Source organism: Emys orbicularis, chromosome 4, assembly GCF_028017835.1.
Source record: "Emys orbicularis isolate rEmyOrb1 chromosome 4, rEmyOrb1.hap1, whole genome shotgun sequence".
NCBI lineage: Eukaryota > Metazoa > Chordata > Testudines > Emydidae > Emys > Emys orbicularis.
This window is the reverse complement of record NC_088686.1, coordinates 139,288,709-139,304,039: the sequence shown is the minus strand read 5'-3', so window position 1 is coordinate 139,304,039 and position 15,331 is coordinate 139,288,709. Positions and strand designations below refer to the sequence as shown.

Below are 15,331 nucleotides of genomic sequence, written 5' to 3'. Positions count from 1 at the left end.
TCAGGCCTAACCCTGTGGGGGAGGAGCTCAGAATTTTGCCAGCAATAGTAAGATAGAAATGCAGGGACACGCCAGGTGAATAATCAGCCTCCCCGTTTATCCTCCAATAAAATTAAAGCGGTTTCCAGTTTGGTGGAAGTTTGGGTGGGCTCCTATGCCAGCCGCAAGGTGGACTTAGAAGCCCAGCTCTAGCCCCCTCAGTGTATTAAAGCTGGCCTCACACATTAGCCTCCTGCCAACTGTGGCTGCTTCCCTAGGGAAGAACGTACGGAAGTCCATCCAGGGTGTTGGCCAGATGATGTCCACCATGGTCCTGAGCCGGAAGCACTCCATCTTCAGTGGCCCAATCCTCAGCACCGTGGTGGCCTCTGAGCCCACGGACCGGGAGAGGACCATAGAGAATGAAAACATCGTTGTGATGGAGACCAAGCTGAAGATCTTGGAGATCTTGAAGGTGGGCGCCCATGGTGGTGGAAAAGCTGGTGCATGAAGCTCAGAGGGAGGGAACAAATGAAATAAGGAAGTTGCAGGTTCCCGTGGACTTCTGCTATGGACCGGTACCGCTGGCCTCTGATTAATGCAGGGCTGGGGTGGTCAGAGGGGAAGGTTGGGAGCGGGGGCCGGGAAGCTGCAGCAGTGTGAAGAGGGCGGTTTCCATGGTGGGGGATTCACTTCTACACTCCTTCTGCCCATGCTGCTCCCCAGTTCATCCTGAACGTGCGGCTGGACTACAGGATCTCCTACCTGCTCTCCGTCTTCAAGAAGGAGTTCATAGAAGTCTACCCCATGCAGGACAGCAGCGCCGACGGGACAGCTCCAGCCTTCGACTCCACAAGTAACTGTCTCTCCATCCCTTTTGCTCTCTACCAGCAGTGCCAGTCTCCAGTGCAGCTTAGATTTAAAGTACCACATATGACATGTTAAATACCGGCTCATTATCGGGAACACACTGAATAGCACTATATGGCTCTGATAAACCCTCTTAGCAGATGGAGAGGGATACGTGCTGCACTGAACGGGCTGGGTTGGAACTATTGATTGTTTGGTGCCAGGGCCCAGTAGCGGTTTGGGAGGCTTTTGCTTGGAGGAGATGGAGGTTGAAGGAAATTAGGGACATGGACACTTTCACTCTGGTGTTTCTAAGGTGTGGTACCTAATATCAGCTCAATAATAAAAATCTGCATCCTCCTTCCCTGGCTTCTCTTTCCTTTTGCTGATTTTCTCCCCACTCCCCTTCTGTTGTTGTAAGCGCTTCCCTGTAAGCCCAAGGGTAAAGGTGGTGACACCTCCCTCCCCACTTCCCATATGCTCCTTCCCCCCAATGAAATAGCAGCAGGACGTGTGTGCATGTAGAAGTGGCCAGTGGCTCACCGTAGAACTACCGAGGAAGGTGCTCAAAGGCAGGGGAGGTAAAGAATCTGCGGATACCGCGGTGAATGCTCAGGTACCACACTGATGAACAACCTTGTGACGACCTAGAGATAGCCCAGTCCACTCGGAGTTCAGCAGGGCAGGAAACCCCTTTCCCCTCCCTGGATTGGGAGTGGAGACTGTTTCCCTAGGAGTTTCTGCCTCGCCTGGATTCGTTGTCACCTTCCATTGGTGCAGGGAGGGTGGCGAACTCCTGCTGATGGTCCCTTTGCTTTCTCTCCTTTCAGACGCAGCGATGAACCTGGAGAGAATAGGCGAGCTGGCAGAGGCCATGTTTGGGGTTGGGTAAGTGCCTCGGTCCCTTCTTTCCAGTGGAAAATTAATCTGTCCTTTACTATTCCCTGTAGATAAGTCCCGCTCTCCTATGAAGGGGTGGATTGCTGGAGGCTGAAAGCCACAGGGAGCAGAGAATGTGGGTGGCCTGGGGCTATCATAAAGGCTACTATAGGAGCCCCTTATCAGCCATAAGGAGTGGAATGGGCTAGCACAGGGCCAGCACAAAGCCCTAGGGAGTCCTTGATTGTTACTCACATCGTGGTCTTTCCCCTTGGCTTCAGGAAGTCGAGCAGCATGTTAGAGGTGGATGATGAAGGAGGGAGGATGTTTCTCCGTGTGCTGATCCACCTGACGATGCACAACTATCCCCCGCTTGTCTCCGGCTCCCTCCAGCTCCTCTTCAAACACTTTAGCCAGAGGCAGGAGGTGCTGCACACCTTTAAACAGGTAACACTGCTGGGGGGCAGCCCGGGTGTCCCAGATTCTCTCGCAAGTCCTGGCCTGCACCTGGGGTGCAGTTGGCTGAGGGGGTTGTAAATAGGTTACACTAGGTGTGAGTCTAAATCCAGCCAGGCTGGCAGTGACCAAAGGTTGAGTCCATCTGAATGTGGTGTGAAATGAGCGGGTGAGATCAGTTCAGCAGCTAGCTGGCGCATGTCCACAGCGTTTGGCACCAAGAAAAGGTGCTTGGTGGAATGCCCAGATCTGTGCCAGCTAAGGAAGTCCCCATTGGTGCAGTTCCTTCCTTAAACTGCTCTAGTAGGGAGGCTGCAGTTCCTTGCCATGCCCTGCAGGAATCAAGTCTAAGTGGTCTTGAGATCCTCATCTGTGGGAGGCGGATGCTCAGGGTTGGGTAACAGAGTCACTCCCAGGCCAGATAGTGCCATAAAAGTAGCTTCTAATCAGCTGTTTCAGCCACAGCCACCCCTGTGCCTTCTGGACTGAAGGGGGGAAGCAGAGAGCTGAGTGAGGAGAAGGCGGATGGACACCCACGCTTGGTTTTTCATTGCACACCGGTTCCTCAGTGAGCAGAAGGGGCTGAGGTTCTCCTCGTGTTGCAGGTCCAGCTCCTGATCTCGGCTCAGGATGTTGAGAACTACAAGGTGATAAAGTCTGAGCTCGACAAGCTGCGCATGATGGTGGAGAAATCTGAACTCTGGGTGGACAAGAAGGGCAGCCCCAAGGGGGAGGATGCAGGGGAAGGGGCCAAAAAGGAGAAGAAAGAGGTAAGAACCTGAGCAGCTCTCCAGATTGAAGGGGAGGGACTGGATACAGACACCTCTGTGTCGTTGGTTCAAATCCAGCTCAGGCCAGTGACTGAAGGATATTGCCTCTCGGTGGCTTCTGGGTTCAGCCCTCTGAATCGGGCATGCCAGAGATGGGTGTTAGTTAGGCATTTGGTGCAGTAAGGCAGCTGCTGCTGGGGAAACTGACAGGTGTGGAACCTTGTCAGAGATTTGCTGAAAGTCCAAGTACCCCGTATCAACTGGATCACTCTTGTCCACGTGCTTGTTGACACCCTCAAAGAATTCTAATAGACTGGTGAGGGATGATTTCCCTTTACAGAAGCTGAGTTGACTCTTCCCCAACATATTGTGTTCATCTATTTGTCTGTTCTTTACTGTAGTTTCAATCAATTTGCCTGGTACTGAAGTGAGGCTTACTGGCCTGTAATTGCCAGGTTTGCCTTCGGAGCCTTTTATAAAAATTAGCGTGACATTATTATTTAATTTATCGATTTGTTCCAATACCTCTTTTATGGATACCTCAATCTGGGACAGTTCCTCAGCTTTGTCACCTAAAAAGAATGGCTCAGGTGTGGGAATCTCCCCCACATCCTCTTCAATGAATTCAGATGCAAAGAATTCATTTAGTTCTCCACAACAGCATTGTCTTCCTTGAGTGCTCCTTTAGCACCTCGATCGTCCAGGGGCCCCATCATTGTCTGACAGGCTTCCTGCTTCTGAGGTATTTAAAAATTTTCTTGCTGGTAGCTTTTGTGTCTTTTGCTAGTTGCTCTTCAAATGCTTTTTTTTGGCCTGCCAAATTATATTTTTACACTTGACATGCCAGCTCCTTTCTATATTCCTCAGTAGGATTTGATTTCCAATTTGTAAAGAATATCTTTTTGCCACTAACTGCCTCTTTTACTCTGTTGTTCAGCCAGGGTGGCATTTTGTTTTTGGTCCTCTTACTGTTTTTTTTATTTGAGGTATACATTTAGTTTGTGCCTCTGTTATGGTGTTTTTAAATAGTTTCCATGCAGCTTGCAGGCATTTCACTCTTGTGACTCTTCTTTTTAATTTCCGTTTAACTAGCTTCCTCATTTTTGTGTAGTTCCCCTTTTTGAAGTTAAATGCTACTGTGGTGGGGTTCGTTAGCATTTTACCCCCTACAGCAGTGGTTCCCAAACTGGGGTTCGTGAAATGTTACAGGGGGTTCTCGGGGAAAAAATTCCCTAATGGCGGACAGAGCAGTCCCTAGGGACCCCGGGCAGCACGAGGCCAGCAGCCCGGAGCCCCTGGACTTCCAAGAGCTAAGCAGATCAAAGCAAGCATGTCTATCACACTGAGGAGATTTAAACTTCAAGACTCCTTATAAGAAATGGCAAGGGGGGTGGATATTTTTTGCTGTTTTTAAAATTAAATAGGCAGCTAATCTTGTTTTTAAAATTATTATGAAGAACAAGTTTAAGCTTTGTTGTAACGTGCGTTGTTTGCCTGGACTGCTCAAGACCTGAATGCTTGTGTAGGAGGAACTCTTTGAGTTGGCTTCTTAAATACCTTCCTGCTGTTTCTGATACTCCTTGATGAAACATAGGAGCCTTGTCTTATAACAGGTTTATTCAAAGTGATACAAGCTACGAAAGTGAGATCTTGGAAGAGTGTTGCCATTTTCATAATGTAATAAAAATACTGTCATGATAAATAATAATTAATAATAAATAATGTGTAATAAGCATGTCATAAAAACAAATTGTGTATTTCCAAGATCACTACTTTTATAATTTATACTCAGGTAAAGGAGAAAATCCCTGGAAATATTCATTTTTAGGAGGGGGCTCGCGAGACTTGACATTTTCGTGAAAGGGGTTCACAGGTTGTTAAAGTTTGGGAACCACTGCCCTACAGGAATGTTAAATTTAATTACATTATGGTCGCTATTATTACCAAGCAGTTCAGCGATATTTGCTTCTTGGTCCAGATCTTGTGCACCACTTGGGACTAAATCAAGAATTGCCTCTCCCCTTGTGGGTTCCAGGACTAGCTGCTGCAAGAAGCAGTCATTAATGGTGACTAGAAATTCTATCCCATCCTGAGGTGCCATGTACTCAGTCAATATGGGATAGCTGAAATCCCCCATTATTATTGGGTTGTCTCTTTTTGTACTGAGAGACGTTCCTCTCTTTCCTTCCCTTTGTAGCACACTGCAGATGAGGAGGTCAGTACCCCTGAAGAGAAGAGCAGCGAGAATTACAAGATAGTCAAAGGGGTAAGTAACAGCTAATATTGTCTCTGGTAACATCACGTAGCACCAGCCAGCTGTGCAGCGGGACTGCCTGAGCTAGCCAGGTCAGCAGGGAACGTTGGACTGGAGTTGTCTTCATGGTGTTACATACAGCGTCTTGCACCACGGATAAGGGACTTGTGAGAAGTTAGGGGTGGAGCTGGCAGCTTGCGTGCAAAGACATGCAAGACTCAGGCTTACACTTAAAAGTTTAGTGCAGAGGGAGCCCTATGAAGTCATCAAACCCTGTGCAATAAAAGTAAAAGGCAGGACTTGTGCTAGGGGACAGAGGTGAGGATTTGTGAATGACACACAGGACTGTCACTCTGCATTAGGAAGAACACAGGGATTTATGAATGAGACCCAGGGCTCACACTCTGCACTAGGAAGGACACAAGGATTTATGAATGAGACCCAGGGCTCACACTCTGCACTAGGAAGGACACAAGGATTTATGCTTGAGACCCAGGGCTCACACTCTGCACTAGGAAGGACACAAGGATTTATGAATGAGACCCAGGGCTCACACTCTGCACTAGGAAGGACACAAGGATTTATGAATGAGACCCAGGGCTCACACTCTGCACTAGGAGGACACAAGGATTTGGGATTCAGACACCAGACTCAAGTTGCTGGACATGAGGGTTTCTCAGTTGATTGAGGCCCTGTGCTAATTTTTGCTATTCTGCTTGGTGAGTTGCGCTATGGAATTGACTCTCCCTTGTGTAGTTGGACACAAAGGGGCCTGTTCTCCCCTCTGTCTCACCCACGCAGCCCAATGACTTTAAGCGCGTAAGCCTGGGAGAAACTTGACCCAACATTTTGCAGGGCTTCCAGAACAATCCCAGCCAGGGTCATAATGGCCCGTGGGGTGACATCCTAATCTGTTCCTGCCTGAAGGGTCATGAATGCGAGGCAGGGCCTGGCTGTGCAGCCTGCCAGCTGGGGCTGCAGATGTTGCTGCAGGGGGAAAAGCGAGATCTCAGCTGCCCATACGTAATGTGACACCTTCCATTTGGCAACCTGGAGGATCGCAGGCTGGATTCTCAGCGACGCCGATGTAAATGCAGCATGACGCCACTGTGCTCAGTGGACTGTCTCTGGTTTTACACCAGGGAAACTCAGTCAGCCAAGGCTGGCCTCCCTCTTGTGCTCAGAGGAGGCAACAGGAGAACAAACGTGCCTTTGATCTCCTGGGGGATGGAATGTATCTCCAAGTAGCCTGAGGCAGTGTGTTCCCAGACAGGCTGTCACTCTGGCATCTTGGCTAGAGAGCACCCAGGGTCCTAACCTTAGAGTTCAGGGCTCGGACAGGCCCGTTCACGCATCTCAGCCGGCCTCACTGGGGCCAGTGTAGGGCTGTGTTCTGCCGTGTGTGTTCTAATGCTCATTCCTCTTCTCTTTTGCTTTGGGGGCGGGGTTCCCTCTCCAGATCCTGGAGCGGCTCAATAAAATGTGCGGGGTGGGTGAGCAGGTGCGCAAGAAGCAGCAACGCCTGATGAAGAACATGGACGCCCACAAAGTGATGCTGGATCTGCTGCAGATCCCCTACGAGAAGGTGGGAGAGTGGGAAGCAGGGCGGGGATGGGATGGATGGGAGTCGAAGGCAGCAGCCCCAGTGCACGTTCAAGCCACTGGAATATCTCAGAGCGGGAGTCAGTCGTTCAGTCCATGCTGCTCTGGATTTGCCAGTGATTTTCTACATACTGGATGCCCGGAGGCAGCGTGTCTAATAGCTAGAGCAGCAGACTGGCTGCTGGGACTCTAGGGTTCTCTTCTCAGTTTGGCCACTGACTCACTGCACCACCCTGGGCAAGTCACTTCATCTCCCCAGGCCTCAGTGCCCTTGTCTGTAAAATGGGGACACAAAACTCTTACCCACCCTTGCAAAGTGCGTTGTGGGGAAAGGTCTGTATACGGGAATCACCAATCATTGAATTGTAGGACTAGAAGGGACCTCAAGAGGTCTTCTAAGTGTAATACAGGGTCCTATGGCGTAACGTCAGCTCTGACAGACAGGAATGGACCGAGGAGCCATCTACAGCAGCATGCCTCAGCGCAGTCCAATACACCTGTCTGCACAATAGTGTCCAGTGGGTGAGATTTCTTCCTTGACCCAGCTGTGGATGCAGAAACCTGATTGATTTGGTGTCGTCGAACCTGATTGATTTGTTCTTTGATATGCCACAATGTAACCCTAGGAAATACCATCTTGGGAGGGGCGTCCTTGTGCTTCTCATGGCTTAGGAGGTCTCCTGGGTAGAATTCCTCAGGCTCCTCCCCTAAGAACTCACGTTCTTCTCTGCTCCCGCTTTGCTCAGGGTGATGCAAAGATGCTGGAGATTCTGAAATACACCCACCAGTTCCTACAGAAATTCTGCGCTGGGAACCAAGGAAACCAGGCCCTTCTGCACAAACATCTCAACTTGTTCCTCACCCCTGGGGTAAGAGAGGAGGGGGCCCCTCCGGGAGAGCTCAACATGGGGCCAGAGGAGTGGGCTGGGGGATAGATGGGGATTCGTAGACAATAGAGATGGAAGAGACCAATTCCGGTAGGTCAACAAGGCCACCCTGGTCCCTCTACCCCGCTGGCCAGTCCTGGATAGTTCACTAACATTTCACGTGATAGTGCTTGCTCTCTAGAAGGATGGCCTTGCGACAAAGGCACTAGACTGGAGCTTAGAAACCTGGGTTCAATTCTTGGCTCAGCCCTTCACTTGCTGTATGAACTTGGGCAAGTCACTTCACCGCCCTGTGCCTCAGTTTCCCCATCTGTGAAATGGGGCTGGGGATGCATCCCTGCCTAACAGGGGTGTTATGAGGCTAAGTCACTAATGTCTGGGAGGCTCAGATGCTAGGAAAGCTGATGGAAAAGCCAACAAATAAATGTGGAGATTGCTAGAGGGTGGCAAAGCACCCCCTCACCCCCCCCCCCACCCCACCACCGACAGAACAGGGGAGGAGGAAAGTTCTAACCAACCCTGCAGGATTGTCGAGGGGTTGCTTGGCTAAGGGCTGTGAAGGCCCAGCGGGTGGGTAGGGGGGTAGTGTTTAGGATAATGCTCCAGGAGAGGGGAGGGGTGTTTGGAGAGCATGGACAAAGGAGGGAGAGACACAGAAGGGAGGAGACATACCTGCAAGAAGGAGAGAAAATGGGGGGGCAGGGGGAGCTGGGAGCGTACCTGGGCGTTTGGGGGCTCTGCGAGCCCCGCAGCCTCACGCAGGTGCCGCTCACTCCCCCGCAGCTCCTGGAGGCCGAGACGATGCAGCACATCTTCCTGAACAACTACCAGCTGTGCTCGGAGATTAACGAGACGGTGCTGCAGCACTTCGTCCACTGCCTGGCCACGCACGGCCGCCACGTGCAGTACCTCGACTTCCTGCACAGCATCATTAAGGCGGAGGGCAAGTACGTCAAGAAGTGCCAGGACATGATCATGACGGAGGTGAGAGTCCCCTCCCCTTGGTGTGGAAGGGAGGGGGAGGATTAAGGTGTATAGACAGACCCAGTCAGAGAAGCAGGGCTGTCTCGGGGAGCAGGGTGGGGGCTCAGTAGATGCCTGTGCTGATCCCAGGGCCCCAGCTGGTTGCTAGGGGGCACTGCGCTCTTGAAAGCTGTCCTTTAATCCCTCAGTGGCCCCTTTGTGGCTGTGTTTGGGGGGGGAAAGCTGACTGTTGCCTTGCAAGGCTTTTCCATCCCCTCTGCCACGGATCCATGACCTTTGCTCCTTCCCCACAGCTCACCAATGCCGGGGACGACGTGGTGGTCTTCTACAATGACAAGGCATCGCTGGCCACCATGCTGGAGATGATGACAGCGGCCCGGGAAGGGGTGGAGGAGAACAGCCCCCTCATGTACCACATCTCCTTGGTGGACCTGCTGGCTGCCTGCGCCGAGGGCAAGAACGTCTACACGGAGATCAAGTGCACGTCCCTGCTGCCGCTGGAGGACATTGTGCGGGTGGTGACGCACGAGGACTGCATCACCGAGGTACTGGGGGCCACCAACTCATAGAGCCGGGGAGATGGGCAGGGAATTCAGAGCCGTGGGTGCACTGGAGGGAGACGAGAGGAGGTGGAAGCAGGGGACTGAGGTCTCCTAATAGTGGTATGAGGAAGGGGGAGGAATGCTGAGATAGTGGTACAGAGTGGAGAAAGAGGGGAGTGGGGCAGGGAGAGAGAGGAGGGGAGGAAAATGGAGGGAGGAAAGCAAGAGAGGAGGGAGTGAGAAACACACCCAAGGAAGGGGAGATATGGGAGATGAGGCAGGCTGGGGAAGGGGGTCTGACTTGTGGTTTGTCCCACCTCTTGGCTGGTGGAAAGTGGGATTTGTGCTGGGGAATTCAGAGCTCCTGCCGCCAAGGTCGTGTGGTTATTCAGCTGCAGTGCTTTGAGTTGAAGCCCTTTTCTGCCCCTCTGTCCCTCGGGGGGCAGTCGTCGTTCAAAGGGCAGGGGGCAGCAGGGAGGCTGATTGTACCACTGGGCTGTGTTTGCCTTGCTGCCCTCCCACGGCCTCGTATAGGGACTGAATTCCCCCCCCTCCCCATCCCACTCTGCCCCTGCAGGTGAAGATGGCCTACGTGAACTTCGTCAACCACTGCTACGTGGACACCGAGGTGGAAATGAAGGAGATCTACACCAGCAACCACATCTGGACTCTCTTCGAGAACTTCACCCTTGACATGGCCACGGTGGGGGATGGGGCCTGGAGTGGATCCTGGGGTGGGGAATGGGGTGGAGACTCCCACTGACAGTTCTCCCTTGGGAGGGTGGACACCAGGAGATGAAAGTCACTGAATGCTCCACTTGCTTTCTCAGCAACCTAGAAGCAGCGGTGCAGGCTGGGTACCATGGTGAGAGGAGCCATCCAAGGAGCTGGAGAGATAGCTAGAGCCCAGCGTGCTGTAGCATTGGGAGCAGGATGGGCATGTCAGGGACAGTGCTCCGTGGCGCCCGTGTTCTGCGTAACAAGGAGCTGCTCCACGCCGTACTGGCCCTGCTGTGCCATCTGGATTGGGGGGCTGACACATCCACTCTGCAGCAGTACAGAGCCTTCTCCAGGGCACAGCTGGCCCCTAGGAGCCCAGGGGGCAGGTGCTGGGTAGGGAGTGCCCCGCAGGGTGTCTGAGATGCCCTCTGCAGCGTGGGTCCCCCCAGCTCTGCTGGGTGCGTGCATGTCGGTGTTGCACTTGTACCAGTGTGTGCTCCCACCCCTGGGGTGCAGCGACCCAGTGTGTCCTTCCCTGCAGATGTGTAAGAAGCGAGAGAAGCGTCTGACGGACCCCGCCCTGGAGAAGTACGTGCTCACCGTGGTGCTGGACACCATCAACGCCTTCTTCAGCTCCCCCTTCTCGGAGAACAGCACTTCCCTGCAGGTAACTAGGGGCCTTTCCAGAGTCGGGCACAGCAATAGGCTGAGGCCCCCGGCTCCCCTGACGTGGCCCAGGCCGGGAGAGGTGCCATCTGTGGCCTGGAAGTTGCAGACGGCTCAAGAGTCGATGACCCTCAGCATCAGCCCGAGGATCCCACCTGTTCTGTTGCCATCAGGGATGGAAGTCTCTGGATCATAGAGCCAAACCCGCCCCAGCCTACAGTGGCCGAGTGTGGCAGGGGTCTGGCCAGATCCTCCTTCTAGAGTGTCAGGAGCACTGATGTGGGGAGGGGCCCCGCCCTGCAGTGGGCTGGGAGACCCGGAAACCAGCTGAGTTTCACCTGCTGAGGGGTTTCCTTCCCTACTTGAGACACAGGCCTGGTGCGCAGAGAGGTTCAGGAAACTTAGAAACAAGCCGAGGGAGGGCAAAGGGGGCAGAGGCTGGTGGGGCTGGTGGAGTTTGTGGGATAGGCAGCAGAGCTTGGGGTGGTATAGAGGGGCAGAGCCCAGTGGGGCCAGAGGGGTCTCAGAGAGGGCAGACCCCTGACTAGGTTGTGTTGATGGCTAAGGTACCACCCATACTAAGGTTCTGTGGGGAGTGAACTGAAACCTGGTCAAACTCAGCAATTGGAGCGGTCCCTCAAACTCAAAGCATAGCTTGGGGGGTGGGGAGACCCAGTGTGAACTGAAAGAGGAGGCAGGCTGCGTACGGGCCCTGGGAACCAAAACAACTGCGCTCCGAGGCTGGACTTGGCCAGGAGGTTAACCCTGAATCCTACCAAGATAGAGGGAGAAGTGTCATTGGTTAACGCCCTCGCTGACCGGCTAGCCGCTCTCCCCCTAGCAGGGGCCTGTAAGAAGCACCAGCAGCAGTGATGGGTCTGATAAGAGCTCACACCATGGCCACAGATAAGGACCTGCCTCCCGTCTCTTGCAGACCCACCAGACCATTGTCGTGCAGCTCCTCCAATCCACCATGAGGCTCCTGGAGTGCCCCTGGCTACAGCAGCAGCACAAGACCTCGGTGGAGGCCTGTATCCGTACCCTGGCCATGGTTGGTAAGGTTCTAAGGGGATCGTGCGGCGATCGCTCAGTGCCCGGGACGGGGGTTCAGAGGTTTAGCTGCTGGGGCTGATGTGATGGAGGTAGGGTGTATACCAGGGTAAGGCAGTGTTGGGAGGCAACTCCATTGATCTGGAGACTCCATCCCCCTCTGACTGTGCATGTACCAGGCAGCTGGCCGAGCAGGAGCTGGGCGAGATCTGGCAGGTGCTTCCTGGGACCAGGCTGCATGTCTAATGACCAGCCTCTAAACACACAGAGGTGTGGCTTGGAGAACACCCTCTAAAAGTTGGCTTCTCATCTAGTCTCTTGGGCCCATTTAACATGGGCTGGGAACCTAAGGAGACCAGGACATCTCAGGAGATTCCTGGTATTTCCGGCTGCTGATGGGGCCTGAAATAAAGCTGGAACTTATGCCGGTTTCCCTTAAGTCTTTGACCCTCATCCCGTCAGCTGCTGTCTGACTCTTGAGGAGGGCTATAAATGCTGATGGGTCACAGAGGAGAGAGGCTGGTTTAGTGGCGAAGGCGCTGGGCTGGGATGTGGGGAGCTGGGAATTGAACGTGATTTTTGGACGTGTTATTTAATCTCTCTGTGCCTAAGTTCCTCCTCTGGAAAAGGAGGGCAATGCTATTTCACTTCCTTCTCAGGGGGATAGGGGATAAATGTATTCGTGTTTGGGGGTCATATGGATGCAGGGTGTGGGCTGAGCACTGAACTGATCTGTTTGGGGTGCACAGGGGAAGCAACAGCACCGGTTGCTTTGCTCCTGGTTAGGGTAATGACCAACCTAATAGCACCGGGCATGCCAGGCACTCGGCCTGCGGAGCCGCCCAAGCCAGTGCATGTCTGGATCCACTGCACAGCAGGCGGTGTGGCACAGAGCTCCGCCCTCAGCCCTCCATCTGAGCCTGCTCTGCTTTCAGCCAAGAGCCGCTCCATCGCGCTGCCCATGGACCTCGATGCCCACGTCAGCTCCCTGCTGAACAGCAGCTCCACCAGCGCCTTGCAGAGGAGCGCTTCCAGCTACAAGACAGCCACCCGGACCTTCCCCCGTGGCTTGGCCACGCCCAACCAGTGGGACTACAAAAACATCATTGAGAAGCTGCAGGTGCGGGCTGGGGGGAGCCCTTTCCTGGGAGGGGGGTGGGGGGGGGAGTCCTGGCTCCCTGTGAAGTCACGTGGGGGTGGGGCACTAATGGTACTGGGGACTCCCGATAGATTCGAACAGCAGCAGTGCCTCCTGCCCACGCCCCTGAGCTGCAGGGACATCCCTCGGGGTCAGCCTGCCCAGCCCATTTGATTCTGGTCCTGTCGGCTGAGACTGCCACCAGCTCCTTTCACGCAGGCCACGCCCGCACCCAGGCACGGTCCAGTCCCTGTCCTCTCCTGACTGCCCCTCACTTCCAAAGGGCCAGAGAGGACACAGACCCTGTGGTTTTGCCCCCTGCCGTGCGCCACCTTGCAGAGGAGCCTGCATGCAGCAGCCTCCGAAAGGAGGAGACAGTCAGTTTACCCGCTCCAGCAGACCTAGGGCCTGATCCCTCCAGGAGTTCCCCCAAGCCGGTGCAGCTCTGCCCCGTTCCCATCACAGGCCAGTGCCTCGTGGGCCCAGTCTGGCCTTGCAGGTGCACGCGAGGACTGGGCTCAACCCTGACGGTGTCGTGCTTTGTAGGACATCATCAACGCCCTGGAGGAACGGTTCAAACCCCTGGTGGAAGCCGAAGTGTCTGTCCTGGTGGACGTTCTGCACCGCCCAGAGCTGCTCTTCATGGAGGGGACCGATGCCTACCAGCGCTGCGAGAGCGGGGGCTTCCTGTCCAAGTAAGAGGGTGGGGTGGGGGTAGCCTCACAGCCGCCTCTGATCCCAGCATCCAGGTGGAAGGGGTCAGTCCCTCCTCTGCTCTCCCCCGTGGGTGGCGGTGGGATGTGTGTGAACCCACTGGAGGAAGGAGGAGAAGGTGGAGACAGAGGATGGGACGGCTCAGGGTGCAGAAGGAACTGATGGGTTCTTGCTGTGTTTGGCCAGGCTGGTCCAGCACACTAAGGACCTGATGGAGAGCGAGGAGAAGCTGTGCATCCGAGTCCTGAGGACGCTGCAGCAGATGCTCATGAAGAGGAACAAATATGGGGACAGGGTGAGTACCTGAGGTCCACAGTCAGGATGCCCACAATAACCCCCCCAGCCTGGTGCCTCTTTTCTCCATCATCCAGCTCCCATTTGCCTTTCCGTACAATCGTCAGGCTTGCTTCCCCTCTCCCTCGCCTCAGGGTCAATCGGGAGTGACTCCGCATTATAGTCGGTGGCATCGCGTCTCTGGGTTTTGCAGACACTCCGCTTTCACCCACGCCCCAGCCTTTCACGCGGCACATGCAGGACCTTATGCAGCTGGTGGGGCAGGTTGGGAGATTTGTCCCTACCCCAGGAGCTTTAGCTAGCTGCCCCTAAGGCAGGTGATTGGTATGTGAGCTGTCAGGCATCTGCCACTTCAGTGCAGACTCACAGTGTTTATTTCTCACGTCAGGGCAACACGCTGAGGAAAATGCTCGTGAGTAACTACCTGCAGAACAAGAAGTCGAGCTCCAAAGGGGAGATCGTCGACACGACTGGGGGTGGTGAGCAACTTGGTGTCCTTTGTCTCCCCTCCGTGCCATTTCCTTCCCTGTCTCTTTTGAGGCTCACCCACGCGCCTTGGGCTTCGGGCTTCTGCATTTCAAACCCTTAGGATAGGGGACCAGATCTTCACCTGGTGTGAATCAGCCTCGCTTCCCTGAGGTCAGCCCTTACCAGAAGCAGGGTTTTGCCTGCAATTCTATACACAGGGAAATAGACGCGGGTCCTCTGGAACTGGAGTTTTCAGTCCCGTCCTTCCATTGATCCGTTCTAGGGAGTCGTAGGACCCTTTGGCCGTAGTACGAACGGGCTTTACAAATGTTAATGACTCATAACTCGGCCCTGTGAGTTAGGGCAGTAGCACTATCCCCATTTTGCAGATGGGGAAACTGAGGCACAGAGCGACTGAGGGACTTTTCCAGGGTCACACAGGGAATCTGTGGCAGCTCAGTGTCTCGACCCAAAGTCCACCCTCTGTTCCTTAGCTTGGCTGTAGAATTCACTGCTGCGCCTTCCCAATATTGCCGCTCACTCCCGTTCTTACCTCTCGTGTTCTCCCATGCATAGGCCAAGACCAGGACTGGTCAGTCATTGCTGCCATCCAATGCCGGCTGGACAGAGAAGGGGCCACCAAGCTGGTGTCAGACCTTATCATGAACACCAAAAACGAGAAGATTTTCCAGGAGAGCATCCTCTTAGCCATCCGGCTGCTGGATGGAGGCAACACAGAGATACAGGTCTGGGGATAGTCCTGCATTCCCAGCGTGTGCACCAGCCCTGGGGAGAGGGACATGGAGGACTTAGGAGAGAGGGTTCGGTTTGTGTGAATGCAAACCTTTGTCTAAAGCTCTCACTGGAGTGAATGCTGCATTTGAGAGTTTGAAAAAAGTGTCTCTGTAGGATATTCACCCATCCCTGCACTTAGTGGTTCTGGCCAAGGCAGATGTAATAAAATGCCACGAGACAGGCTGCTCACTCTGTGTTCCTCGGCCAACCAGAAATCGCTGGCTGATTAACATTTCCAGCCTAAAAGAACAGGAGGACTTGTGGCACCTTAGAGACTAACAAAT

General features: G+C 53.9%; 1 protein-coding gene across 1 annotated transcript in view; it reads left to right on the top strand.

Moving 5' to 3' along the window:
- Positions 1-15,331, top strand: part of ITPR3 (inositol 1,4,5-trisphosphate receptor type 3) — an 87,042-nt gene that overhangs the window by 53,789 nt on the left and 17,922 nt on the right. Inside the window, exons 22-39 of the mRNA XM_065404111.1 lie at positions 258-454; positions 706-835; positions 1,659-1,716; positions 1,989-2,154; positions 2,769-2,933; positions 5,131-5,199; positions 6,647-6,772; positions 7,536-7,658; positions 8,460-8,660; positions 8,954-9,205; positions 9,780-9,905; positions 10,464-10,589; positions 11,523-11,643; positions 12,574-12,758; positions 13,323-13,471; positions 13,677-13,785; positions 14,173-14,263; positions 14,829-14,998. Of these exons, the coding sequence (XP_065260183.1) occupies positions 258-454; positions 706-835; positions 1,659-1,716; positions 1,989-2,154; positions 2,769-2,933; positions 5,131-5,199; positions 6,647-6,772; positions 7,536-7,658; positions 8,460-8,660; positions 8,954-9,205; positions 9,780-9,905; positions 10,464-10,589; positions 11,523-11,643; positions 12,574-12,758; positions 13,323-13,471; positions 13,677-13,785; positions 14,173-14,263; positions 14,829-14,998 (2,564 nt within the window). The remainder of the gene's footprint in view (positions 1-257; positions 455-705; positions 836-1,658; positions 1,717-1,988; positions 2,155-2,768; positions 2,934-5,130; positions 5,200-6,646; positions 6,773-7,535; positions 7,659-8,459; positions 8,661-8,953; positions 9,206-9,779; positions 9,906-10,463; positions 10,590-11,522; positions 11,644-12,573; positions 12,759-13,322; positions 13,472-13,676; positions 13,786-14,172; positions 14,264-14,828; positions 14,999-15,331) is intronic.